General features: G+C 39.8%; 2 protein-coding genes and 1 pseudogene across 5 annotated transcripts in view; 1 reads left to right on the top strand and 2 right to left on the bottom strand.

Annotated features, from left to right (window-relative positions):
* The window catches only part of Txndc16 (thioredoxin domain containing 16), a 98,612-nt gene extending 72,644 nt beyond the window's left edge, over positions 1 to 25,968 (bottom strand). Inside the window, exons 1-4 of one of the 3 annotated variants that reach the window (XM_004835532.4) lie at positions 25,809 to 25,968; positions 8,781 to 8,888; positions 7,314 to 7,609; positions 6,199 to 6,281 (exon numbers count right to left, since the gene is read on the bottom strand). In XM_004835532.4, coding sequence (XP_004835589.1) covers positions 6,199 to 6,281; positions 7,314 to 7,473 — 243 coding nt within the window. In that variant the 5' untranslated portion in view covers positions 7,474 to 7,609; positions 8,781 to 8,888; positions 25,809 to 25,968. Of the gene's footprint in view, positions 1 to 6,198; positions 6,282 to 7,313; positions 7,610 to 8,780; positions 8,889 to 25,804 lie in introns of all 3 variants that reach the window. The other 2 variants (XM_004835533.4, XM_004835534.4) reach the window with 2 other exon arrangements.
* On the bottom strand, positions 8,895 to 25,798 carry LOC147828840 (AP-3 complex subunit sigma-1 pseudogene; annotated as a pseudogene). The gene has a single exon (XR_015450092.1). The product of XR_015450092.1 is annotated as an AP-3 complex subunit sigma-1 pseudogene (transcript).
* Positions 25,969 to 26,494: 526 nt separating the features above from the next.
* The window catches only part of Gpr137c (G protein-coupled receptor 137C), a 59,668-nt gene continuing 59,083 nt past the window's right edge, over positions 26,495 to 27,079 (top strand). Inside the window, exon 1 of the mRNA XM_004835531.4 lies at positions 26,495 to 27,030. Coding sequence (XP_004835588.1) covers positions 26,617 to 27,030 — 414 coding nt within the window. The 5' untranslated portion in view covers positions 26,495 to 26,616. The remainder of the gene's footprint in view (positions 27,031 to 27,079) is intronic.

Here is a 27,079-nt window from a genome sequence, read left to right on the forward strand (position 1 = left end):
AGAAGAAAAAAGTATAAACACAGATAGAAATTTGTTTAACAAAACAAACTCTTAGAAGTCAGATCTGGCAGTATGTAGAAAGTGGTTTTAATATAGGGATGGCAGTGTTGGTTCAGCATTGGAAGATGCACCCCCAAAAGTCATCATTTTAACAGAGGAAAGGAAAAAGCCATATGATCCTGTCACTAGTTGGAGAAAAAGTATTGGACTAACTTCTACAGCTGTTCATGGTAAAAGCTATCAGGAGACTAGAAGTAGAACAGAACCTTCTCAACAGATCAAAGTCTTGGACTCCATACTTCCAGCAATAACACCTTATATGAATGCAGACGATACAATGCTTTCTTCCTAAGGTGGGGAACAAGGGCAGATATGCTTACTCTTCATCTGTCCATTAAACTTTGAAACCTAGTCCCCACCAAAATAGTCTGGCAATAAAATGATACAACTAGGATAGGATTGGCAAGGGAGAAGCAAAATCTTTATATGTAGATGAAGTGATCATCTACAGAGAAACTACTAAGAAATCTCTAGGAGCCCCTAGAATTTGTACTTGAATTTAGAAGGATTAGAAAACACAAGCTATATATAAAAATTCAAGTCTGTGTATACTTGCTATAAATGAAGAATTGGATATTGAAATTTAAAAGTTATGTAGGAGTACAAAGGACCTAGAAAAATCAAAAAAAAAAAAAAAAAAAGAAGACAAAAAACAGTGTTGGAAGATGTTTAGTACCTAATTTTAAGACTTCTTCTAAAGCTACAGTAATCAAGGCAGCTTTGGTGTAAGGAAAGACATATAGATCATTGGAATAAAACAAAGAATCTAGAAATAGAACCACACATATATGGTCCACTGAGTTTTGAGAGATTATTTAACATTAGCATTTTATAGAATATAAACTCAATTCAAGAACCGAGGAAGAGATAGTGTTTTCAGCAAACGGCACTAGAACACCTGGTATCCGAATATAAAAAATTAACCTCAACCCTTTTTTTTCCATACATGAAAATAACTTGAAGGGATCTATGAACCTAAATGAGAAAGCCTAAAAGTATAAAACTTTAAGAAGAAATTATAAGGGAAAATATTTATGAATTCAGGGTAGGCAGGAACTACCTAGGATACAAAAACCATGATGTATAAAAGAAAAAAATTGATAAATGAGATTCCATCAAAATTTAGAACTTTAAAGGACATCATTAAAATGAAAAGAAGTCCTTAAACAGACCATATTTACAATGCATATAACCTATGAGCAAAATATATAAAGAATTCTTAGAGCTCATTAATAGACAACCCAATTAAAATGTTGACATAAGAAGATGATAAATAACCAGTATAGCACAAGGAATGGTGTGCAACTCTAGAATCAGAAAAATACTAATCAGTACAATAATAAGATTGAATTATACACTCATTAGGGAGATGAAGTTAAAAGTTTTAAAAAGCCTTGTCATGACTTTTTCCTTTTGTTGGATTCTCCTTCTTTGCGTTTAATTTGTCATGCCCAATGGATTCATTCTGCTGGGCTTCCTGGGGTTCTGATCCTCATTGTCTTTTCCTAGGGTATTGTCTAAAATTTTTTGGAGTGCCAGTTTGGTATTCATGAAGTTCCTGAGGTGCTCTTTATCATGAAAGTATCTTATTTCTTCATCAATTTTGAAAGATAGTTTTGCATCAGTCTGGCTTGGAGGCTGTTTTCCTTTAGGGCTTGAAATACATCACTCCAAGCTCTTCTTGTCTTGAGGGTTTGCACTGAGAGGTCTGCTGTGATTCTGATGGGCTTTCCTTTGTATGTAATTTGTTTCTTTTCTCTCACTGCTTGTAGAATTTTGTTCTTCTGTTGGATTTCTGGAATCCTAACTATTATATGCCTATGTGTAGATTTTTTTTGATCAAGGCTATTTGGAGTCCTATATGCCTCACTTACCTGTATTGTCAAGTTCTTTTCTCCTCCTTGGGAAGTTTTCTGCCAGCACTTCTGTGAACAGTTTTTTTATGTCATCTGCACTCTCTCTTCTTTCTTCATTGACTCCAATCAGTGTTATGTTATTCTTCTTTGCATCGTCTAGCAGCTGCTGGATTGATTTCTTGAGTTCCCTTACAATTTTAAAGCAATTTTTCTTTTCCTCCTCACTAACTGCAATCTTATCTTCTATTTGTGAAATTCTATCCTCACATTGGTGCATTCTGCTGTGCAGACTTTCGATGGAGTTTTTAATCTCTTGGAAATGTTTGCATCTGTTTTATGGATTCCTTTTGTTTCCTATGTTGGAATTCCATCATGTTCCTCAGATCCTCTATTTTTTCATCTGTGTCCTCTCTAGATTTATTAATCATGTCTTGCACCATGAGCACAATCTCTGCTGTTATCTGAGTAATTATTTCTGATTTCCTTTTTCCCAGATCCTCTTTTGTTGCCAGTTCAGAGAGTCCAGGTGGTTGAGGATCAAAGTGTTCCATCACATTTCCCTTTGGGGTTGCTGTAGGTGATCCAGAAGTCTGTTTTTGAGGCTTGTTTATGTGTCTTCTCGTTTCCCCAGGGGGAGGGCGTGCTTCTGGCACCCGAGCGGCTCACCTTCTCTGCCCTAGGAGCATGGGATGGCGGTGGCAGAGCTTCCTTCCGGGTCTCGATTTAATTTTAATAGAGCTTGAGGAAACAAAATGACAACTAGGAAGTGACATTTGTTTAAAAAGCTTAAAAAAAGGAACTGACAGGGAAGACATCAGGAATAGTGATTTACAATTTAAAGTCAGACTATAGGGATAACCAAAAAGTGAATTTTAGTACGTATTTTTAAAACTTTTTGAAGTCCGGATCATAGAGATGGTTGACATTGTAACACTAGATCTATCCATTCATTCATCTTTTCAACATTTACTTAAACACCTACCATGTGTCATTCACTGTTCTAGTCACTGGGAGTACATTTAAGTACCAAGAAAGATCTTTACCCTTAGAATTTACATTCTGTAAGTAGAGATAATTTAAAAACTAGTTAATGGGCCAGGGATGTAGCTCAGTGGCGCTGCGCCTGCCTTGCAAGCGCCAAGGTCCTGAGTTCGATCCCCAGTACCAAAAACAATAAAATAAAATAAAAAACTAGTTCATATATGTTAAGAGCTATAAATAAAAAGTAATAAACAGTAAAGCAATACATACAAATATATAAATATGTGGAAGAGACAAGTTCTAAGCAGAGGGGAAAACACCTGCAAAGGCCGTGTGGTAATAGAACCTCTAGCAGGTTCAAGTAACAGAAGAACAGCTGGGCACAGTGGCACAAGCCTGTAATTCCAGCACTCAGGAGGCTGAGGCAGGAGGACCAAGTTCACGTTTCACTTTGGTATCTTAGCAAGACTCTGTCTCAAAATTTAAAAGAAAAAAAAAGGCTGAGATTAATTCAGTGGTATAATACCTTAGGGTTTGATGCCCCAGTACTGGACTGGGAGGGGGATAGTCAGTATGTATCAGGAACAAACTAACCAAGGCAGGGGGCCAAAAAATGAGATAAGAGACAAAGCCAATCTGCACTACTCAAGGGTTCCAATTTTATCACAACTGTAACAAGAAGCCTTCCTGGGTAGGGTAGCAATCTGTCCTGTCACTTCTGATGAATGTGGAGAAAGATTTGTAGTGAGATAAGAGTGAAGGGAGAAAGGCCAATAATTAGGAGATTCCTGTGGTTTCCTAGATGAGAAGTGATGACAACTAGAAGAAAAAGTAAAGGCACAGGAAAGTCAGATTTGAAGTTTTAAGAGCAGAACCTAGTAGTAGATGAGCCAGTATGAGAGAAAGAAAAGTCAAGAATAACTGAACGGTTTTGTGTTTTAAAATAGACTTTGATATAGTAACATTGCTACACGAGATTTCTCTTGGTTATCTTTTTCCTTCACATATTCTGAAGATTTCTGATGCTTTTATTTTAAACACATTTCTAAGTAGCATACAGTTGGATTTGATTACTGTCTCCAGCTTGACAATCTTAGACAAACTGGAACATTTAGTCCATTTTTTTTTAAACTGTTTTCTTTATCCACTTCTGCCTCTGGCAGTCATAACTTTTGAAAATGTTTTCAAATGCTACTCTTTGTGAAGTCTTCCCCAACCCATCTGTGACTTTCCACTTCAATAATCAGATATAAGCTTTCTTTCCTTTAAACTTCTAGCCCTTTATTTTTCTGTCTCTTATTACAGTTATCAGATTTTGCTAGTTATTGAAATAATTTGTGAATGTGTTTTATCCTCTCTACTTAGGATACAGTAAGCTCATTTCAACCTCAAATGTTTAGAATATTCACTATGTGTCAAAGACTGAGTTAGCTATGAAACATGGGCTCCTCTTACTTGTCACTTTGTACTTTGCACGTAGCTCCACGTGCTGGATCATGAAATCAAGAGGTTAAATTACGTTAGTTAATAACACCAATGGCCTAGGCACAAATGTTTTTTTTTTTTTTAATTCTTAAGTTCTTTTTTTTTTTTGGTACCGGGGATCAAACTTGGGTCCTTGCGCTTGTGCAGCAGGCGGCGAAACCACTGAGCTAAATCCCTGGCCCTTCTTAAGTTCTTTTGTTGGTACATTTTAGATACACAATACGTTTACATTTGTCATTGGGTGCTTGTACCTGTACATGATGTATCTTGGTTCTTATTTTTTCCCCATTACCTGTGCGCCCTTCACTCCCTCCGCCCTTCCCTATTTACATAGACTTCATTTCCATTCTTTTTTCTTTTCTCATAATTTTTCCTTTCCCTTCTTTCCTTTCCCCTTTTCCTCCCATCACTCAGGCACAAATCTTAATATTCTATTCCAGTAGCTACCAGAAAGACAGTACTAGGTACTAATCTGTGAGTATCTAAATAAACAGAAATGATTATCCCTCTGAAGTTCATATTAATTTACTATTTCATTTATAAATCTCAGTTTAAAATTTTATTCAAAGCTCCTGAGAGACAAGTGCCATTATCATTCTGGAGAGAATTCATTTGCTGAAATTTTAACTGAGACTCCTATACATACAGAATTTTCACATTAAAAAAATAGGGGGTTTCGGGCCGGGGATTTAGCTCAGTGGTTCTGGCACCTGCCTTGCAAGTGCAAGGTCCTAAGTTCGATCCCCGGTACCAAAAAAAAAAAGAGATTTTTGATGTGTGTTTGTTAGGGTATATGGCCAAAGTTAATTAACCTTTCTATGCATCCTGCCTAGAAAGGTCGAGCTGCAGACACTATGAAAGACAACAAACACCTCTGGAGAATGCAGACCAATGACTTAAGAAAGAATACATGTACAAGAATAGCAGTTAGACATTAATCTGAAAGAATTTAATACCACTGGGTTACTTCCCATTCAGTTTTCTGATGTACAAATTACAAATTTAAATGAAATAAATGGTTTATGCAGCTATCTAACCCAGATGCACATGAAATTTTTAAATAATACTCTATTGTCATTTATAACTTTTTGAGAAAAATATTAAATACGTACTTTCAAACTGAATTGTTTTAAAAATTGTTCTAAAAATAAATGTGAGAAGCTGTAACAAACAACTACAATGATTCTTCATTCATGAAGAACACAATGATACAAAAAATTCTTCAATTATCTTAATTTTGTCTCCTCAGTTTGTATTAATAGAAATTTAATAAATAGTTGAATTGTAAATATCTATTATGAAATATTTGCCAGGCAAAACAAAACAGAACCAAAGCCTTTAATTTGAAAACTGACACTATATCCAAATAGAATGGTTTATAAAATAGTGGAATTCTGAACTAAAGAACTTTAAACATGTCAAGTATGGTGGCACATGCCTGTAATCTCAATACTCTGGAAGGCTGAGGCAAGAGGAAGTCCAACCTGGACAACTCAGCAACTGGACAAGACTCTGTCTCAAAATTTTAAAAAATAAATAAATAAAAAGGGCAAGGGATCTAACTAAATGTGAAGAACAACGTGAAAGAACAATGTGAAAAAAACAATGAATTTTAAATACTTTTTTTTCCCTCTGCATGTACTATATGACACAATCTGAAATTTTGTGCTTCTCTCTATTCTTATACAAAAAAGGAAGAAAAAATACTTTTCCAGTTTGTAAAACAAAACTCAAGTATTTTTAGATACTCAATCTTAAGTCATACAACTGTAAAATGTTTGTCACTAATATTCTACTAACATAAATAGCTTTTTACCTTTGCAACTGAAATCCCATAGTCCTGGAGAGGTCTAACAGCCTCATTCAGTTGTTCAAGAACTACAGAGGTACTTGGAGAATCTAGAACAAGAAATGTTTTGCAATGATTATTACTCCTTAAAAAAGATGAATTTTTAAAATTAAAGCCAAAATCTGCAACCACAGAAGACATATTTATTTGTCCAACTACCCTTCAACAATAACTAAACATACCTAGTTATACATCTTTACACCCTTATTTCCTTATTGCATTATTATTTGTAATGTTTTTATCATGATAGATTTTAACTTTTAAGTGACCTTTAAAACGTCCTATTTAACAATATATTTTTAATTTAAACCTAACATTTTGCATTATTCTTCCAAGTTTAAGACCATATATGCAAAACACATATACACAAAACCTTCGAAATGATTTTAAAATACCAAATCACATTCATATTAAGGAAACAGAAAGAAATGTGGATTCACTTAACAATCGAAAGAACAGAATAGTATCTTCAGAGTGTGAGTTCTTAAATGAAACCATTACAATTCTGTTCAACAGTTACACTAGTTAATGGTACAGCAAAAGCATAGTATTAAACGAAAGCATTCATAAGACTACATTTCAAGTTTTAAAACACTGTTATAATATTTACATACTAAAAACATGAGAAAGTACTTTCAAAAATGACGAAATGAAATTCAGATGTATCAGTAACTAATTCCCAACTAGTACTGTACTTACTATGAATTGAGCATATGAATACACTCATTTAATCCTCACAACAAACTTAGAAAACAAATACTATTTCCTCATAATAGAGGACAAAAGAAATATAGAAAGAAGCCAAGTGACTTGACCAAAGTCACACTGCAGGCCAGACAGAAGAGTCTAGAGTCACCCAGGCAGGCACATTACAGAGACAGCTGCACAGTATACAGTGTTTTTCAGGACAGTAAGTTCCTACTGAGCATGACTGAACAGGCATATAAACATCACAAGATGGCTAGGGATTTAGCTCAGTGGTTTCGCTGCCTGCTGCATAAGCACAAGGACCGGAGTTCAATCCCCAGTACCAAAAAAAAAAAAAATCACAAGAATCATATTAAAATTTTAAAAACACTTACCAGCGTGACAAAAATAAGCTAAAGAAGCTTTTCCTGGTTGCAAGGTACTGAAATATTTCTGAGGACTCAGTTCTGGCAGAGGGTCTTCAGCTGACTTGTACAAAATGCACATTATGACAAAAGAGACCCCAACTCTAAATACATGGAAGTCAGATGACATCCTCAGCTGTAGCTCTACGTGAGCAGGAGATATTATCTGTTTTGTTCACTGCTGTGTTCCAGTCCCTAGGACAATTCCTAGGTTCTAAATAAGCATTCAACAATGTTTTGTTAAATCAATTTGTTAAAAGTTAAATCTAAAAAAAAAAAAAAAAAAGAAAGTTAAATCACAACTTATGTTATTTGATTTTGCTAGAATTTTACTATAGTATCTCCTAGTGAAAACTTGAGGGGGAATTATATATAATGACATTAATTTGATAACTTCTGATTTTTTTATAATTGCAAAAGAAATCAAAGATACAGTACCTAGAAAATATTTAAGTAGGCACAAATATTTACTACAATTCTAAAATTAATTCTCAAACATTATCCAACCCATTTTTTAAACTGGGCCTTTTATCTACCTACAGTTAATTTACAATAAATACTCAATTCCTTAATACCATTAAGATGGGAGTTGACCGGGGATTTAGCTCAGTGTTTCCAGCACCTGCCTTGCAAGCGCAAGGTCCCAAGTTCAATCCCCCATACCAAAAAAATAAATAAAAAATAAAAATAAATAAAAATTTAAAAAGACGGGAGTAAAACATCCAAATTATAGGTATAATGTTTATTTTCTTTTTACTTTAAATCCTGAGACGATACCTATTAAAAACTATGTTAAAAGATTTTTTTTTTCAGAGCCCAGAAAACAATGCAGAAAATAGCTTGAGCATTCACCGTAAGGAAGAGAGTGAAAGAGCATCAGACTGGAGGGAATAAAGCAAATATTTCCATGAAAAGCAAGTGAGCAAGTAAGAGGATACTCAAGAATGGGCCGCGAAACAAGACTTAAAATGGGCTCTGCTGAACCCTAACACCACTGGAGGGATGTAAATGGATCCCATCTACATCTAAGACCTGTCTAGACATGAAGAGCAGTAGGGAGTTTGAATACTTCCCTTCATGAGAATGTTACAATAACAGGCATCAATGGATGCACTGTGTCATTCAAAGTAAATGTGCTTGCCTAAATCACAAGTTATGGAAAAGCCAAAATATATCGAGTATTTTATTTTTCTTATTTTACTTTTTATTTCAGGTTTTTAAAATTTTAATTAAAACCATATATGTTTAGGAAAAAAAAAAAACTATGTTAACAACATCCTTTCTAAACATACATACGTTTTAACACTTAAGACTTAGGATTTCTTTATACCATTTAAAACTTTAAATCTTTTCCAACTCATATTTTAATTCAGTTCTATTTTCTGAATTCAGATTTGATCTAGATCTCTCTCTCATCTTCTTCCCTAGTGTACTTACTTCCATCCTGCCCACTGTATCTGCTATTAATTTTATCTTCTTTTTCTTGGCTTTTTCCAATTTTTCTTGAGCAACTTCAGTAAGTTTTTCTTCTGATGATCTATATATCTTAGTTTAAAAGAAGATAGTTTAGGAAAATTAGTATAATATAAAAATATATTGGGCCAGGGATTTAGCTCAGTGGTTCCCGCACCTGCCTTGCAAGCACAAGGTCCCAAGTTCGATCCCCAGTACCAAAAAAAAAAAAGAAAAAACAAAATATTGTAGAAGGTAAAGATACACTCACTATCTTTTTCAAACAGGACCCATACTTTTCATATGCAGGTAATTTTTTCAAAACAGGATAGAAAAAAATACCAAGTCATTTCTACACACTTAAAATGGTAAAATTTTTCAATAAATAAAATGATAAAAGAAAATGTATGGAAAAATCATAACTTGAATACTTACTCTGACCATCCAACATTATCAGTAAACACATAATACCCCTCACTACTACGCAGGTATTCCTTAAAAAGGTACTATTTCTTCACTCACTGGTAGTTCCATTCATTGGGGCTAGAGCTCATCTCAAACAGTGAATAAATTTGTTAGCAATTTTTAATAATGAGTCAAGGGTTCAAAAACTCTAAGTAAAATGAGGAGTGAGAACTGTGGCAGGTATATTAAAATGTAATTTTAATGATATAATTAAGGGGTATCCTTGACATTAAAATTGAGTATACATTACAGCTATTTCAAACCAGCCTTTTTTTTTCAGCCTTTTTTTTTGTACTGGGGATCAAACTCAGGACCTTGCGCTTGCAAGGCAGGCAGCAGCACCACTGAGCTATATCCCCGGCCCTAAACCAGCCTATTTTAAAGTCATTCTTTATTAATGGAGATGTTTTAAAATAGGTCATCCACTATTTTCTTCATATTCTAGAAGGAAACGTATGCATTCTCAAGGATAAGGGAATTAACTACATAACATTCATTATCATATAAAATAACTATAATTAAATTATAAAACATTACATGAAAGCACAATTGAAAGATTCAAACACAAAATATTTTTCCTGGCCTTGAAGTTACAACTCAATTATTTTAATACTAACTTGGACATGAGGGTTAACACATTTTCTCCTAAAATGTATTTTGAATACCAAAAGGTGTAACCACACAACCAATGCTTGAGTACTTTGCCACATCTTCTATCTCACTGGACAAATGAAATTAGGTACATACAGGAAGGTACTATGCATTTGGTCAATGAGAGATATTGGTAGTTATCCTTATACACTTGTAGAGATAGGAACTCAGCAGTAATCCCTACTGCTTGTTCCATCTTTGATTAGATTTGATTATTTTCAAAACTACTTAAAGGAAAAAATATAGCACAGGTCAGCTGGAATCAAAACCATTACAATCACAGTTGATCGAGAAAGGACAGAGTAAGGGATCATGCCAGTGAGGGTGAGAAAAGGGATGAGAGATGCTATGGCTTGTGTTTAGATGTCCCCCAAAGCCTCATGCCAATGAGGTGGGGCTATTTTGGAGGTGGCTGAACCTAGAGTGTATGATTTGTGGTGCAAGGCAAAGCCTGAGAGCACTAGGATTAAGGGTGTGAGTGCTACCCACCCTGAGTAGTCTGCATAAGATGAACAGGGCAGGAAGACACTGTTACGTGTTAAAATCCCTTGCTGCTTTTGCTGCCTTCCACCACCTAGAACTGTTACCCCTCTATCAACCCTGCCTTAGAGCCAGCTGGTTATGGACTGTAACCTCTACGAACTGTGAGCCAAATAAACCTTTCAACCTTTAACTCTGAGTGTCGGGTATTTTGTCTCAGTAACAAGAGATAAGTAACTAACATAAGAGAGAACTAAATCTTCATTTTTCACAAAATCAAAAACCAAATTTATTAGAAATAGGAACGTCAAAGCCAAAACAATGGGCATTGAAGACAAAATCGACAATAACAAGGAACTCATGAAGCCTTATAGAACCATTTTCTTAAACAGTGTTACCTTTTCATTTTGATTTTAAAAGTTATTACTTGTATATAATCAAATCTTCGATAGCTTCTACTCATATTAACCCAATTCATCCTACAAGGTCACAGAAAAGAAGACATTGCATACTTGAAAATAAGATGCATTTGCCCAGAGACATACTCTCCTCATAAAAAGATTTTCGGGGCGGGGAGGGGGGGGGGCGCCAAGCGTAATTAACATGAACAAAGTGAAAACAAAGACACACCAGGCTTTTTGCTTTTTCTCCAACAACAGCAATAGGAAATAGAAAGCAATACTTGACGCTTCAAAAATCCAAACACCTAGAATGAAGTGATGGGTACCTAGGGAGAACTGTGACTTGGCTTGGTGTGGTGATTCCTTAGCACAGCTCCAGGTCTCCGGCAGTGTAATGTAAGATTCACCTCCTTCCTCCCCCTCCCCAGCCCCGAAGTTGTTATAGCCACCATGTGCCTAATTGTGGCCAAAAAAACATGAGTAAGAGGCTTATCTGGTTCTGGCAACAGTTGTATGCATGACAAGTTTTACTTCTGTCACTCACCAGAAAACACTGAAACGGTGTCTGTTCTGTTGCACAAGCACAACAGAGAACCCCACGTGACATGGGATGAGCATGTGATGTAAGGAAGAAACAAACCTTGTTCTATTAAGCCATCAAGATTTTAGGAGTAACTATGCAACATTAGCTAGTCTATCCTCATTGGTATGCAAACTAGAAAGGAGATGGTCCCTGAACAAAAATTCCAGAATACCGGCTCAGGGACGAGGGTTGGTGCACAAACTGTTCTGGGCCTACTCAAGAAACTATAGGCTGGGGATTTAGCTCAGAGGTTTCGCCGCCTGCTGTGCAAGCACGAGGACCAGAGTTCAATCCCCGGTACCAAAAAAGAATAGTTTCAGGGCCAGGGATTTAGCTCAGTGGTTTCGCCGCCTGCTGCGCAAGTGCAAGGATCCCAGTTCAACCCCTGGTACCAAAAAAGAAAAAAAAAAGAAACTATATACCAGAGGCCAGATCTCAGAAAGTGACCCCCACCTGAAAAAGTGACGACACATTTGAAGGAACTGTTGTTACAACAGTTGAAGGTGATGTATGCCTGGGGAGTTTACAATGTGTGTGACCTAGGTTCTTGTGGCTAACGAACTTATTTCTAGCACTAAGACAAGAAGCTGGAAGACAGATGAGTACTGGGTGCTGGTTGCCATTGGTTTTTTTTTTAACAGTGATAAAATATACCTTTATTTACTTTTTGAGTCAAAGGGTAGTAAAAAAATTATTGCTAAAGTTGGTATCAGGCAAACAGAAAGTTGCTTTAGAAATCCAGTTACCCTTGAATTTATTTAAACTAAGAGGAAAAGGTCATAATGTTTTCATGCAATACATACTTGGTTCTTTAAATACCAATTGTGACAAACAGCAGAAAGAATTAAGGACTGCTACACTTGTGATCCATACAAAACACCAACATTTTGGGTTGTACATAATTAAAGAAATACCTCACTTTCAAAATACTGTAATAGCCAATACATAGAGGCATGCCTTAGGTGGGCATAGGAATGCAGTTTAGAAAAAAGAAAATCACACCGGAACTATACAATTTCTTTAAAAATCACTGAGCAAGAAAAGCAACATTGAACTTTCATACTGATTTTACACAACTTCTATAGAGTACCTTGACTTAAATCCAAGAGCAAAAGTTAAGACTCTCCTCCTCTACTTTTGGTAAACAACTGTATGGTAAACTTAGATGACTTTTCCCCCTGGATTTTACCTGGGAGTGGCCTGTTTTATATTTTATTTAAAAGAGGGCAGGTTTGGCACTTTTATACTTATGTCCCCAATGTTAATATTCCTTGGTATCTCAGGAAGATTCATATTCTTTACAGCTGATACAGCACGGGCTGGAGCTCCCGCTAAGCCAGCCTCAGATTTCCCCAGTTTATTTTGTGCGTCAATTTGTGTAACAATTTCCTTCATGCTGGTCTCCAATACCATCCCCCCATCACCATTTCCGCAAGAATACTGTGAACCTCGTCTACATGGAAAATTAAATCCAGTTCACAGACATTCTCAAAACATTTGTCTAATGTTTCCACGAATACTTGAATTAAATCTAAAATGCCAAGTTCACTTTCTGAAGAATCCACACAGAAGACAAAATATAGTGTTGCATAATGTCTATAAATCAGTTTGTTGTCAGATCCTCCAATTAATTAGATTTAACTCCTTAGGTCACAGTAAGTTACACAGCTTAAGACTGATTACCAAAATCCTCCTTCTAGGAAATTACAAACATTTTCATCTCTCTTAGATACCAAATGGAAAGTCTCCCTGATGATTTGTTGTTGTGTATCTTCACCGTAGGGCTGGTAGAACTTGGGGAGCCGCGGCTTCCCGTGGTTGTTTAAAATGAGGATCGCCGTGATCATGGCTTGGCTTGGCTGGGCCCGGCCGGGCCGAGCGACCTGGTGGGCGCTGGGGCCCAGGCTGGGGCGGGCACGCAAGCCTCGCAAGGTCCTTCCCACCCGCCCCCTCCCAACGCTGTTGGTTTTAAGAAGACATTAGAATAAAGATTCTCAGAGAAGAAATGCCTTCCAAGAGACTAGATGTTCAAAACCTAAAGCCCTTAGGTTCCCACCCTTCTGTAGTCACAAGCATGCTGACCAAACTGCTCAGCCATGGAAAGAGGCCATATTCTCCAAGCCCAATATCAGATGTGGCCAAGCAGAGACCATGGAAAACTGCTCTAGGGTGTGTGCAGGTTAAGAACTAGTTGCTACTGGTCTACAATAGTGAGGTAAGTGCAGAAACAGAGTGTGTTTAGAAGCTTTTATAGCAATTTCAAACAGGAATTCTGTCTGCTCAATCTAATAATAATTTTTAAATTGGGTTTTTAGTTACCAGATTTCCAGGACAAAAGTCCCAGCTCCAGGGCCTCAACAGACCAAGCTCAGCTACCCATCCCGTAAGGCCAATGGGGACAAGCAATGGCGGAGGCACTTTATTCAGTACGGCCATGCTGAGAAACAGATAAGGAGGTTCAAGACCTGTATCTGAGAGACTGGCAGAAACTTTGGGGTTTTTATAGAAAAGGGAAACAAAGGCAAGATGAGTTGAGGGTTTATGTAGCTGGCAGCATATATAGGTAGGCCAGGTCCAGTCCTGAGCTGGCTAATCAGTATCTTGGGATGGGTTCTGTGAGGTCCTCAGAGAGCCATCACTGCCTCAGGGGACAATTCAGTTCCCAGCACAACATGATGGCTGCTGTTCTGGGGACGAAGCCTCAGTTCCAACATGGGGTAAGTGCTCCCGCTGGGAGAGGGTAGGTGGGGTGGCCTCATCATGAGGTGGTCTGTGAGGCTCTGCTTTTCCTAGAATCCCAGGTAATACAGGTTTAGGACGATGGCTGGAGACTTCTAAGTGTTGCTCCAGAGGACCTAAAGGCTGGCACTTAGATATCCCTGTGAATTCTGAAAATTAGTTACTTTTCTCTTATGTCCTCAATCTTAAAGGGTGATGAGATAGGCTGGGGAAACTCAGGGCTAACAAACCTTGTAAAACAGACACTTAAGAGATTAAAATGTCTACGTGTAGAGCTGAACAGAAATCTAACTCCAAGTTTTGAGGCACTAAAGGAAACATATAAAATGAAGACAGAGAGGCCAAGCCCTATTCTGCTTTTAGTTAATTACTGGGCATCTGTGGGTCCAGCCTCTAAGTCCCTGCAACAGTGATAGGATGTTTCCATTCATTCCTATTGTCTTTACCGAATAGTTACACCAAACTGGTTTTTTTTTTTTTTAGTTTTTTGTTTTTAATTGACCTATGGGATACAGAGAACAAGACTAGACCTTGGCAACCTTTGTAGACTGCTACAGTCTAGAGTCTGGTATGTGTCATCTATTCTTCTCCAAATAGGAACACTTCTATGTCCCTACAACACCCTATGTATTCAACAGGGGTGGAACACAGACATGTCCAGACCAGGTCAAGAATTAGCACGAATGGGACGCCTTACCGAGGCTGCGAGTCCCGCGGAACACGCCAAATCAGCCCACTGCAGACAGGCAGGTGTGCGGACGCCCTACCGAGGCTGTGAGTCGTATGGAACACGCCGAACCAGCCCGCACCCTGGCAGCAATCCACTGGACACCACCAACACCACCAGCAGCCCGCCACACCCCACCCCCACCCCCACGCACGCTCCTCTGGCCTCTTCTCGGTACAGCCACCTGGTTCCACACTACAAAGACGCAGAGGACACCAGATCACCAGACCACTGTACTGGGTAAGTTGGAGTTATCTTCACCTCCCATCAGGACTGGGTCTATCTTCAGGGGAAGGGCAGCTGGATCCTGCAATAAAACTCTGCAGAGTTCAACCCTACAGGAGGACAGGGAGCTCAACTTGGGACTTGCAGCCAGAAATCTGCCTGAATCTCATGGGTCTGCGACTAGCCTGCTGAGACTCATTGACTTATATCTGCACACTGCAACCCACGTTGTCTAAAGTGACAGCAGAGACATACCCTGAAAGAGGCCCTTCATCTTCACTGTTTTTTTTAATTCCCAAAATTAGTATTATTAGTTTGGTTTTTTTCTCTTTTCTTTTCTTTTGCTCCTCTTATCTTTAATTGTTTTTCCTACTCTTTGCAAATATTTGTTTTTTCTCTCCTTTTTTTTTCTTTTCTTCTTTCTTTTCTCTTTCCTTTCTCTCTTACACTCACTCTCTTGCTCTCCCACATTGTTCATCTTCCCTTTTTGTCCCTGTTTTGGTCCTCATTGGGAGTTCTTCTTTATTTTACTATTATTCTGTTTTTCCTTCTCACCTGTGTCCTCTGACCACACTGCTAACCTTCCCTTACCATTCTTCCCATCTGTCCCTCCCTCCCCAACCCCTTCTAACTCCCCATCCCAAAGGGTAAAGTTGTTATATTGAAGAGTTTATTCACTATATGTTGGGTTGGTCCTTGATCTTGATTTAATTCACTAGGAATGTTCAAATTCAAATTTAATTCACACAGCTAAAGGTGATAGATTAATAACTACCACAAAATGTCATTTTCGATTATGTACTTGATGCAATGGTGTTGCTGACTGTATCACTTGGGCTGAGGTGTTGTTACTGATCTAGTCAATGAACCTTCCTAGTATAAGGAAAATGAGATAGCCTTAGAGTCATTAGAGACTCAAAACTTAAAGACCAGCTATATCTGGAAGACACCTCTGAGAAGCAATCATTCCATAAGGGTTCTAATTATAAGCAACAAAGATACCTACAATAAGCAATTTCAAACTATCAACCCAGAAGTTAAGCCAAGGATAGTACCAAAAACAAAAATGAGAAGACATTTAAGAAGCAAGGCACAAACTCAGCCTTCCACCTCACCAAGGGTAAATCCTGGGGGAAATGAGATGCAAAAGTCCCATAACCAACCACCTGGATACCCTGAACTTATGATAGCACAGGAAGTAACAAAACAGATGAATGAGGCTCTAGAAAAATTCAAAGCAGAAATAATCTCCCAGATACCTACAGAGATGGTGAGCAGAGTGAAAGACATGAATAGAGGATCTAGAACAGAAACAGATAAAAAAAATAGATGAGCTCAGAAACATGCTGGAAGCCATGAATGCCCAGCATAAGAAAGAAATGGAATCCATGAAACATATTCAAACAGATATTCAGGAGATCAAAAACTCCACTGAAAGTATCCACAGCTGATTAAGGGAATCTGAAGATAGAATATCAGATATAGAAGACAGAATCCTGGTTAGAGACCATGAAAATAGAGATTTCTTAAAAATAGTTAGGGACCACGAGAAATCAATCCAACAACTGCTAGACGATGCAAAGAAGAATAACATAAGACTGACAGGAGTCCAGGAAAAAACAGGAGAAAGCACAATTGACATAAAAAAACTGTTCACAGAAGTAATAGTGGAAAACTTCCCAGACAGAGGTAGAGACTTGGACATACAGATAAGTGGGGCATATAGAACTCCAACTAGGCATGATCAAGAAAAATCTACATCTAGACATATAATAGTCAAGATCTCAGAAACCCAACAGAAAAACAAAATCCTACAAGCAGTTAGAGAAAAGAAACAAATCACCTACAAAGGAAAGCCCATCAGAATCACAGCAGACTTCTCAACACAAACCCTCAAATCAAGGAGAACCTGGAGTGAAGTATTTCAAGCCTAAAAGAAAATAACTTCCAACTGTTGTATCCTGCAAAATTATCTTTCAAAATCCATGGGGAAATTAGATCCTTCCATGACAAAGAACACCTGAGAAATTTCATGAACACCAAACCAGCACTACAAGCAATTCTAAACAATATTCTAGAAAAAAGCAATGAAGGCCACAACTCCATGAGGCCCAACAGAGGGAAGCCACCAGGCAAGGTAAGACACTAAAGGAAAAGGGGGAAAAAATACGAAATAAAAGAGCCAATGAAAATAAAACAGCATGACAAGGATAAATCAATATCTATCAATTATAACCTTCAATGTTAATGGCCTCAATTCACCAATCAAAAGAAATAGACTGGTAGAATGGATTAAAAAGGAAAATGCAACAATATGCTGTATACAAGAAACAAACCTAACTCAAAAAGAAACTCATAGACTGAAAGTAAAAGGATGGAAAACAGTTCTCCATGCCACAGAAACCCAGAAGAAAGCAGCGGTAGCAATCTTATTTGCAGACAAAGTAGATTTCAAACCAAAACTAATTAAGAGAGACAAAGATGGTCACTACATGCTTGTGGAGGGAACAATCCAAGAGGAAGAGATGACAATCCTAAATATATATGCACCAAATACGAATGCCCCCAACTATACAAAACAAATATTAACAGACATGAAAAACCAAATAAACACTAAAACAATTGTGGTGGGGGAGCTCAATACCCCACTATCACAAATAGACACATCATCTAAACAAAAAGTGAACAAGGAAATTCTAGAACTGAACCAAGCTATTGAACAAATGGACTTAATAGATGTTTACAGAATGTTCCACCCCACAAAATCAGAATACACGTTCTTCTCGGCTGCACACGGGTCATTCTCCAGAATAGACCACATGCTAGCTCATAGGACATGTCTAAGTAAATGTAAAAGAACTGAAGTTACCCCCTGTATATTATCAGACCATAGTGCAATAAAATTGGAGATCAATAACATAAGAAACCCCAAAACCCCAACAAACACATGGAAACTGAATAACACCCTCTTGAACAACCAACAGGTCACAGAAGTAATTAAACAAGAAATTAAACAGTTTCTACAAGTAAATGAAAAGGCTAGTGCAACATACAGGAATCTATGGGACACAATGAAAGCAGTTCTATGCGGGAAATTCATAGCAGTGAATGCCCACATTAGGAAAACAGAGAAAACTCAGATAAATAACCTAATGCAGAACCTCAAGCTCCTAGAAAAAGAAGAGCATAACGAATCCAAAGGTCGTACAAGAGAAGAAATTATAAAGATCAGGGCAGAAATCAATGCAATGGAGACTAAGAGAACAATACAAAAAAAAATCAATGAATCAAAGAGCTGGTTTTTTTGAAAGAATAAATAAAATCAATGAACCTTTAGCCAACCTTATCAAAAAAGGAAAAAAAAGGCACAAATACATGCAATTAAGAATGAAAAAGGTGAAGTCACAACAGATCCAACAGAAATCCAGAGGATCATCAATACCTACTTCAAGAACCTCTATTCCAATAAAATGGAAAACACAGATGAAATGGGAAGATTCTTAAATACCTACAAATTGCCAAAGTTAAATGAAGATATAGAAATTCTAAACACCCCAATTATAATGAGTGAAATTGAAAATGTAATAAAATATTTACCAACAAAAAAAAGCCCAGGTCCGGATGGCTTCACTGCTGAATTTTACAAGACATTTAAAGAAGAACTATTGCCATTACTCTTTAAACTCATCAAGGAAATTGAAAGGGAAACAAGGCTTCCAAATTCATTCCTGGAAGGAAGTGTTACTTTGATTCCAAAACCAGGGAAAGACCCAACCCAAAAAGAGAACTACAGGCCAGTATCCCTAATGAACATAGATGCAAAAATCCTCAACAAGATACTGGCAAACAGAATACAGAGGGTCATCAAGAACATCATACACCCTGACCAAGTCGGATTTATCCCAGGGATGTAAGGATGGTTCAACATTCATAAATCAATAAATGTAATACACCATATTAACAGAGTCAAGGACAAAAACCATATGATCATCTCAATAGATGCAGAAAAAGCATTCCACAAAATCCAGCACCCTTTCATGATAAAAACCCTACAGAAAATTGGAATAGAAGGTTTTTATCTTAACCTGATTAAGGCTATCTATGAAAAACCAACAGCCAACATCATACTAAATGGTCAAAAACTGAAAACTTTCACCCTAAAATCAGGAACAAGACAAAGATGCCCACTATCACCACTCCTGTCCAATATAGTTCTGGAAACATTAGCCACAGCAATTAGAAAAGAGAAAGAAATAAAAGGAATTAAGACAGGAAAAGAAGAAGTTAAACTGTCATTATTTGCTGAGGATATGATACTTTTCATAGAAGACCCAAAAAACTCTACCAAAAGACTTGTAGACTTAATTGACAGATTCAGTAGAGTAGCTGGATACAAGGTCAACACTCAAAAAATAACAGCCTTCTTGTACACAAATAACAGACTCACTGAGAGAGAAATTAGGGAAACAATTCCGTTTACAATAGCATCCAAACAAATGAAATATGTAGGAATCAATCTAACAAAGGAAGCAAAAAACCTCTACACTGAAAATTAAAGCACTCTGAAAAAAAAGATCGAAGAGGATACAAGAAAATGGAAAGACATCCCTTGCTCCTGGGTAGGAAGAACCAATATAGTGAAAATGGCCATACTTCCAAAACTACTGTATAGATTCAATGCAATGCCAATTGAAATTCCAACAATATACTTCACAGAACTAGAGAAGACAATCCAAAAATTCATTTGGAACCAGAAGAGACCTAGAATAACTAAAGCAATTCTAAGCAACAGAGACATGGCTGGGGGATCACAATCCCCAACTTGAAACTATACTACAAAGCTACTGTGATAAAATCAGCATGGTACTGGCAAAGGAACAGACCTGAGGATCAGTGGAATAGATTAAAAGATCCAGAAACAACTCCAAACATGCTCACCCACCTTATCTTTGACAAAGGAGCCAACCACCATCATTGGAGGAAAGATAGCCTATTTAATAAATGGTGTTGGAAAAACTGGATCTCAACCTGCCAAAGATTAAAACTAGACCCATACCTATCACCATGCACTAAACTAAGATCGAAGTGGATTAAAGATATAAATATTAAGACAGAAACACTCAACTTGCTGGAATATAACTTAGGTAGAACTCTTGAAGACACTGGCATAGGAAAAGACTTCATGAACAAAACCTCAGCTGCACGGGAACTAGCAGAAAGAATCAGCAACTGGGATCTCATCTTATTAAAAAGATTCTGCACTGCAAAAGAAACCACCAACAGAGCTAACAGACAACCTACAATATGGGAAACAATTTTTAGCAGCTGTACCTCAGACAAAGGACTACTATCTAGAATATATAAAGAATTGAAAAAAGTCAGACCCCCTCAAATTCAAAGACCCAATTCAAAAATGGGCATCTGAAATGAACAGACATTTCTCAGACAAAGAAGTAAAAGCAGCAAATATATGAAAAAATGTTCAACATCACTCGTCATTCGAGAGATGCAGATGAAAACAACACTGAGATTGCACCTCACCCCAGAAAGAATTGCTATCAAGAAATCAACAAATAACAAATGCTGGTGGGGTTGTGGGGAGAAAGGAACCCTTCGCCATTGTTGGTGGGAGTTCAGACTGGTGCAACCACTGTGGAAGTCAGTATGGAGATACCTCAAAGAACTAGGACTAGAGGTCCCATATGACCCAGCTATTCCCCTGCTGGGTATCTTCCCAAAAGAATTAAAAGAATCATACCACAGTGATATATGTGCACCCATGTTCATAGCGGCACAGTTTGTAATAGCTAAAGCTTGGAAGCAGCGCAAGTGCCCATCAACTGGAAACTGGATAAAGAAAATGTGGGGTTTTTTTTATAAAATGGAGTACTAGTCAGCCATAAAGAACGGAAAACTAGAGTCATTTATAGCTAAATGGATGCATATTGAGGCCATACTCTTAAGTGAAATAAATAGGACATGCGTGTGTAAATACCAAATAGTTTCACTAGTGTGAGAAACTGATAGTGTAAACAAGAGTTAAAATGATTAAAATGAATAATTGATAATTTGAAATAAGAAAAAAGGTCCAAAGATGAAGGAGTGAAGGGAGCGGAAGGGAAAAGGAAAAGAGGGAAAGGAAAACTTATGAGAAAAGAAAAAAAAATGGAAATGAAATCTATGTAAAGAGGGAAGGGCAGAGGGGGTGAAGGGCGCACAGGTAATGGGGAAAAAATAAGAACCAAGATACATCATGTACAGGTACAAACACCCAATGATAAATGTAAATGAATTGTATACCTAAAATGTACCAATAAAATGTACCAATAAAATTTAAAAAATAAAAAGAATTACCACAAATGAACATTACTCAAGAGATCCTGGACTTGGAGCTTGCTACAGTGCCTGGATGACAGGAAGGCTGAACTGTTCAAATGTTTTCAATTCTGTATATATGCTAAGTGCTTCTCTACTTCCTTCCTTGAGTTATGTACGGTCATAACTTCTTTTGGCCAACAAAATATGCAAAGTGACAACTCCCAAAAGTCAGAATACATGAGTTGAGAATCTTGACTTGCTTTCCCTCTGCTGATGACTGGTAACATCCAATATGAATTCTTCTTTGTCAGCCCAAAAGTCCCAGAAAGATCCCAGCTGACCCAATCTGAACTCAAAATAAACTTTGTTTTAAATTCCTAAAGGTTTGAGGTTCTTATCACAATACAACCTACCCTAGTCCTAATAGCACATCAGATCTTATTAATGGGTAAGAGGAGAGTACTTGAACATAAAATACTAGAATTGAAATTTTCTAGATTTGAAAGGAGGGTATTTCAAAGAATTCATAGGAAACTGACCCAATTCCACTGGAGAAAGATTCTAGAAGGAAAGACAACTAATGTGCAACTGACTGTTAATACAACAGATGAAATATCGAAAGGAAGAGGTCATGGACAACTGTTTGTCACGGCATGTTTGCCAACAGTACATACATACAAGTTGCAGCCTGGAGAAGGGCCTTTAATTCTTCAGTAGGATGCTCCTATAAGCACTGATCAGATTTCACACATAAGGTGTAACTTTAGTTTCATCCCTATGGTACTCTAAACAGGTACCCATGAAAAGGTCTTTTTTCCCCTAGTGCTGGGGATTGAGCCCAGGGCCTTCACGCTGAGTTAATCCTCAGCCTTTTTCTTTTTCTATTGAGACAGGGTCTCACTAAGTCACTAAATTGCCTAGGCTGGACTTGAACTAGTGATCCTCCTGCCTCAGGCTTCCACAGTGTTGGGATTATAGGCAAGCATGCAAAGACAATTTAAAAGATGGAAGGAATGCATGACTTGCCCCTGGGCTAGAGTGCTTGAAAGTAAAATGCAATTGGCAATTAAAGTGTTTTTTGTTAAGCACCAGAATACCAAGAAACTCCCAAAACATAAAGGAGGAAGTACTTCAGGACAAAAGTACCAGTCTTCGGTGGTCGTGGTCTTCCGTACTGGAAGACAAGTGAGGGCTTGCCTGTGTGTGTCCCTCTGGCACGGGGAGCAGCTGGTAGCCCCTACCCAGGCCAACCCTATTTCAGGGGATTGAGTCCTATATATACTAATATACAGATCTTCTGCTTTTAAATGTCTGAAAGACTACTGTGCCACAGTAATCTTCTTGCTCAGAAAAACAATATTCAAGCTTTGTGCCTTTGGATACATTTAAATTTTAATGTATTTAGTGACCCTTTGTGAGTTTCTCCTTTATAGGCCTAAACTTTCTTTATGGTTAACTATAAAATTAATGGCTTTCCCTGTCAAGCAAAAGAAGACGTTAACTAAACTATTAAATTATATCAAGATCTCATCGCTTCTCGGCCTTTTGGCTAAGATCAAGTGTAAATTATATCAAGATCTGTGTGCAAAATTCTCTGAGAAAAGACACATTTCATATTTTGCAGCAAATGGGGCATATAATGCTTAAAAGTTTCTGTAAGAATAGTCCATCAAAAATTAGCTTAAATGGGCCGGGGATTTAGCTCAGTGGTTCTGGCGCCTGCCTTGCAAGTGCAAGGTCCCAAGTTCAATCCCCGGTACCAAAAAAAAAAAAAAAAAACACACAAAAAAAATTAGCTTAAACAATTTAATGCTGCTATTGGAAAATAGAACCTGCTCACTGAACCATTCTCAAATAAAATCTTTATTAGATCTCAACAGTGTGCGCTGAAGGAGGTAATAAAAGGAGTCAACACATCTCCATTTTGGAGTCCTTCAAAGCAGGAAGGAAGCTAATCCTCTAGCTGTACCCCTGCCCCGGTACAGTGGTACCTTGATTCATGAACTTGATTCTTTTCATGATTCTGGTTGCAAACCAAGTTGGAGGAGAACTGAATGAAACTCAATGGTGAGGTTCAATGTTGACCTTATGGGGAAATTTGATTCAGTTCTTGTTCAGTTTGGTTTGCAACCAGATTCCTGGAGCGAACTGAGTTCATGAACTGAGGTATCACTGTATTTACCCCCACAAAAGGTAACAAGAAAGGACTAAACTGTCCAGACTCCTCTGACACATGGAGGAAAACAGTCTCACAAAGACATACAGAAAATCTGTACAGGTACTATCGGGGTGCTGTCTACCATCACGTTGAGCAAAAAGAGTGGGGGGGGGGGGAGACCCCTCTTTGTGATACTGTGAGACCAGAGCGACTCCATTTTGCTACAATCCACTATTCCCCTAGTCTCTCACAAATTAATGGTTAAAATGTGCTTGCTTTGGGACAAAAGATACAATCTGTAACGAAGCAAAGTTCCTGAGTTAATTACTCAGCCATCTGTTTGCCCAGGAAATGAATGTTCCGGGCCCACTATCCATAGAACAATCTGTAGATCTGCTGACCATCAGTACTTGACAGTCGGCCACTAACCTCTGTCCCTCTTTTCCCTCGTAAAACCTACATGTGGCCACCCCTCAACCCCCGATGCACCTAGCCAATCAGAAATGTACACTTCATGCTTGCTAATTGTCAACCAATCATGTAACTGCTAAGTGGAAAATCTCCAAACCTTGCTGTAACCTCTATAAAAACCCCGCTAATTTGAAATTCAGGGCTCTCAATCTCGACCCGCTGCGTCGGTGACAGTTGAGAGTCCCTGCTCGAGCTTGAATAAACGACCCTCGTGTGCTTACATCGGGATTGGCTTCCTGGTGGTCTTTGGGACAACGCGATCTGGGCACAACAATACCTACTCATGACCTGAAATATGCACCTCACTACTGAGGATGCACATATAGACCATTCCAAGTGCTTAAAATCACGTAACTGACTTCATGCTCAATTTAACTTCTTAAGCATACAACTGCAATCAGTTACCCTACTGCTGTCATGAGCACTCTATCCCGTTGGAAGAGACCTGAGTTCTGCTCTAACCACGTTCTGTAAGAATCCATGAAGAGGGCCAGGGATTCAGCTCAGTGGTTTCGCCACCTGCTGTGAAAGCACAAGAATCCGAGTTCCATCCCCAGTACCAAAAAAAAAAAAAAACAACCATGATGTAACACTCTTAAACTTCAAGAAATATGAGATTCTTCTCCAAAGCGCTGATGCTGAATTAAGTCTGTCAGCTTCTTTCAGTAAGCTGTACTCTACTATACACCACACTGCTCAAGCTGCAGAGCTGAATCTTTCATCAGAAGTTATCTACGCAACAGAGTCAGGCCTATGCATCAGTTTGTCAGCACACGGAGAAAGAAGCTAACCCTCACCAGCATCTGGTGCCTGGCAAACTACTACTCAGAATCAGGACTTTAAAGTCCCTTTTGGACACAAAGTATTGGAGAAAGGATAATAAGTTTGGAAAGGCTGGATCTTGGTTGCTCCAGTACAAGAATATTGAATTTGTTTCGAGCTGTTCAGTTTAAGAATACAAATTATTTTTTAGTTTATTTTTGCAGTACAGGGGATTGAACCGCAGGCCTCGCACATGTTGGGTAAGAGCTCTACCACTGAGCTACATTCCCATCCTGTTTAAAACGTTTGGAACAGGCTCTAAGTCGCCAGAGGTGGCCTTGAACTTAGTGATCCTCCTGCCTCGGTCTCTGAAGTAACAGGAACTACAGACATGCACCACTACACCCGGTAATTATTTCCTGTTAATTTTGCACTACTGTTATTTTGCTTACTTTATACCAAATATTAAAACGATCAACAAATATGTGCTGATCCAATGTTACTGGGAGATCTAGCTTTTTTGCTTTGTTTTTGCTTCCTGACAGCAGTAGAGTAATACAGCATTTATAGTGTATCCCTCTGAGTCCCAGGAACAGCGCCACCATCTCCTAAAAACAGGACGAAGGCTTCGGCACGTGTGCAACTGGAAGAGCAGAGACCATTCTACTTCTTCTCTAGACAATTAATAGAGGCTTACAGTTCTACCTTTGCGCTGAAACTTACTCCCTGAACATCTTTCCAAATTCTGTTTCAAGAACCAGCTTTCTTGTCACTTCAACATCCTAGCAGCCCTCGTCCTTCACGGTGATTTCGCCAGCGAGAAAAGAAAGGGTCTTGGCTGAGTTCTGGTCACCCGCCACCTCGGTCCCTCACCTCGCTCGCACAGCAGGGGAAACACGACAGGAAAAGGCCGCACAGAAGCGTCCAGGTGAGGCCCCTTGCGGGCCAGCCCTCGCTAGAGCAAAAGGCTGCCCACTCCTGCGGGCGGGAGCCGCAGCCCACGCCTGACAGACCCGCGCCTCCACCTACCTACCCGAGACCTGCGCGCAGCACCTGCGGGCGGGACCTGGACCGAACCCGCGTGTAGACAGAGGCGGGACAGCAGGCGCGCTCCAGACCGCCACCGACCCACGCGGCCAAGCCACCTTCCCCTCCAGCGCTCGGCGGCCGGGCGGCCCAATCCCCTCCCTGGGCCAAAAAAATAACCCTCGAAGCTCCGCCTCCTCCTCGTGCTCCTTACGTAAGGGAATTTCCAACCAATAGGAAGCTGAAAGGGCGGTGCGCGAGCCGCCCCAGGTGACAGACGACCCCCGAGTCCTCCCGCCGGCGCGAGCGGGCCGAGCAGTTGCTGGGCCAATCAGCAGCTTAGGGGCCGAGTGGCGAGGGGGGAGAAAGCGGGCAAAGCGGAAGCCCAATCCGATCGGGGGATGCTGGAGTGACAGGTCTGGCAGCCCGTGGCCTTCCGAGTGCGGCGCTCAGGGGGCGTGGCGGCCTGGGCCAATGGGCGCGAGCCCACGGTGCGGAGCGAGCGCCTCAAATGCTCGGGTTTCTCAGCTGATTGTCTCCAGCCGAGAGTTGTTTTTTGCAGCCACGAAATCGAGCCGCAGCCGCAGGAGGAGCCGAGCCCCCCGGGAGGAGGGGGCGGACGAGAGGAGGCGGGGTTGGGGGTGGGGGAGCCGCGGCGGCCGCTCCGCGCGGGGCTCGGGGTCCTGTCACGGCGCTGGCTGGGGCTGGAGGCTGGGGCGGGTGGCGGCCGGGGGGCCATCGCTCTCCCCCTCGACGGCGGCTCGGAGGCCGGCGCCTTCCCTCCCGCGCTCCCTCGCGCGGCCCCCAGGCCCCTCATGAGGGTGTCCGCGCCGGGTCCGGCCGTCGCCCCCTCGGCCGGCCGCGAACCCTCGACGCCCGGCGGGGGTGGCGGCGGGGGCGCCGCGGTGTCGGGCTCCGTGCAGCTGGGGCTGAGCGTCCTGCACGCCCTGCTCTACGCCGCGCTCTTCGCCTTTGCTTACCTGCAGCTGTGGCGGCTGCTGCTGTACCGCGAGCGGCGGCTGAGTTACCAGAGCCTCTGCCTCTTCCTGTGTCTGCTGTGGGCAGCGCTCAGGACCACCCTGTTCTCCGCCGCCTTCTCACTCAGCGGCTCGCTGCCCCTGCTCCGGCCGCCCGCTCACCTGCACTTCTTCCCACACTGGCTGCTCTACTGCTTCCCCTCCTGCCTCCAGTTCTCCACGCTCTGTCTGCTCAACCTCTACCTGGCGGAGGTAAGACGGGAGGACCGGGGGAGAGGGGCCGCCCGCTCGATCAACTCCC

Source organism: Heterocephalus glaber, unplaced genomic scaffold (assembly GCF_053883595.1).
Source record: "Heterocephalus glaber isolate CG9 unplaced genomic scaffold, H.glaber_assembly_v1.0 deba00000901, whole genome shotgun sequence".
In the NCBI taxonomy this organism is placed as follows: domain Eukaryota; kingdom Metazoa; phylum Chordata; class Mammalia; order Rodentia; family Bathyergidae; genus Heterocephalus; species Heterocephalus glaber.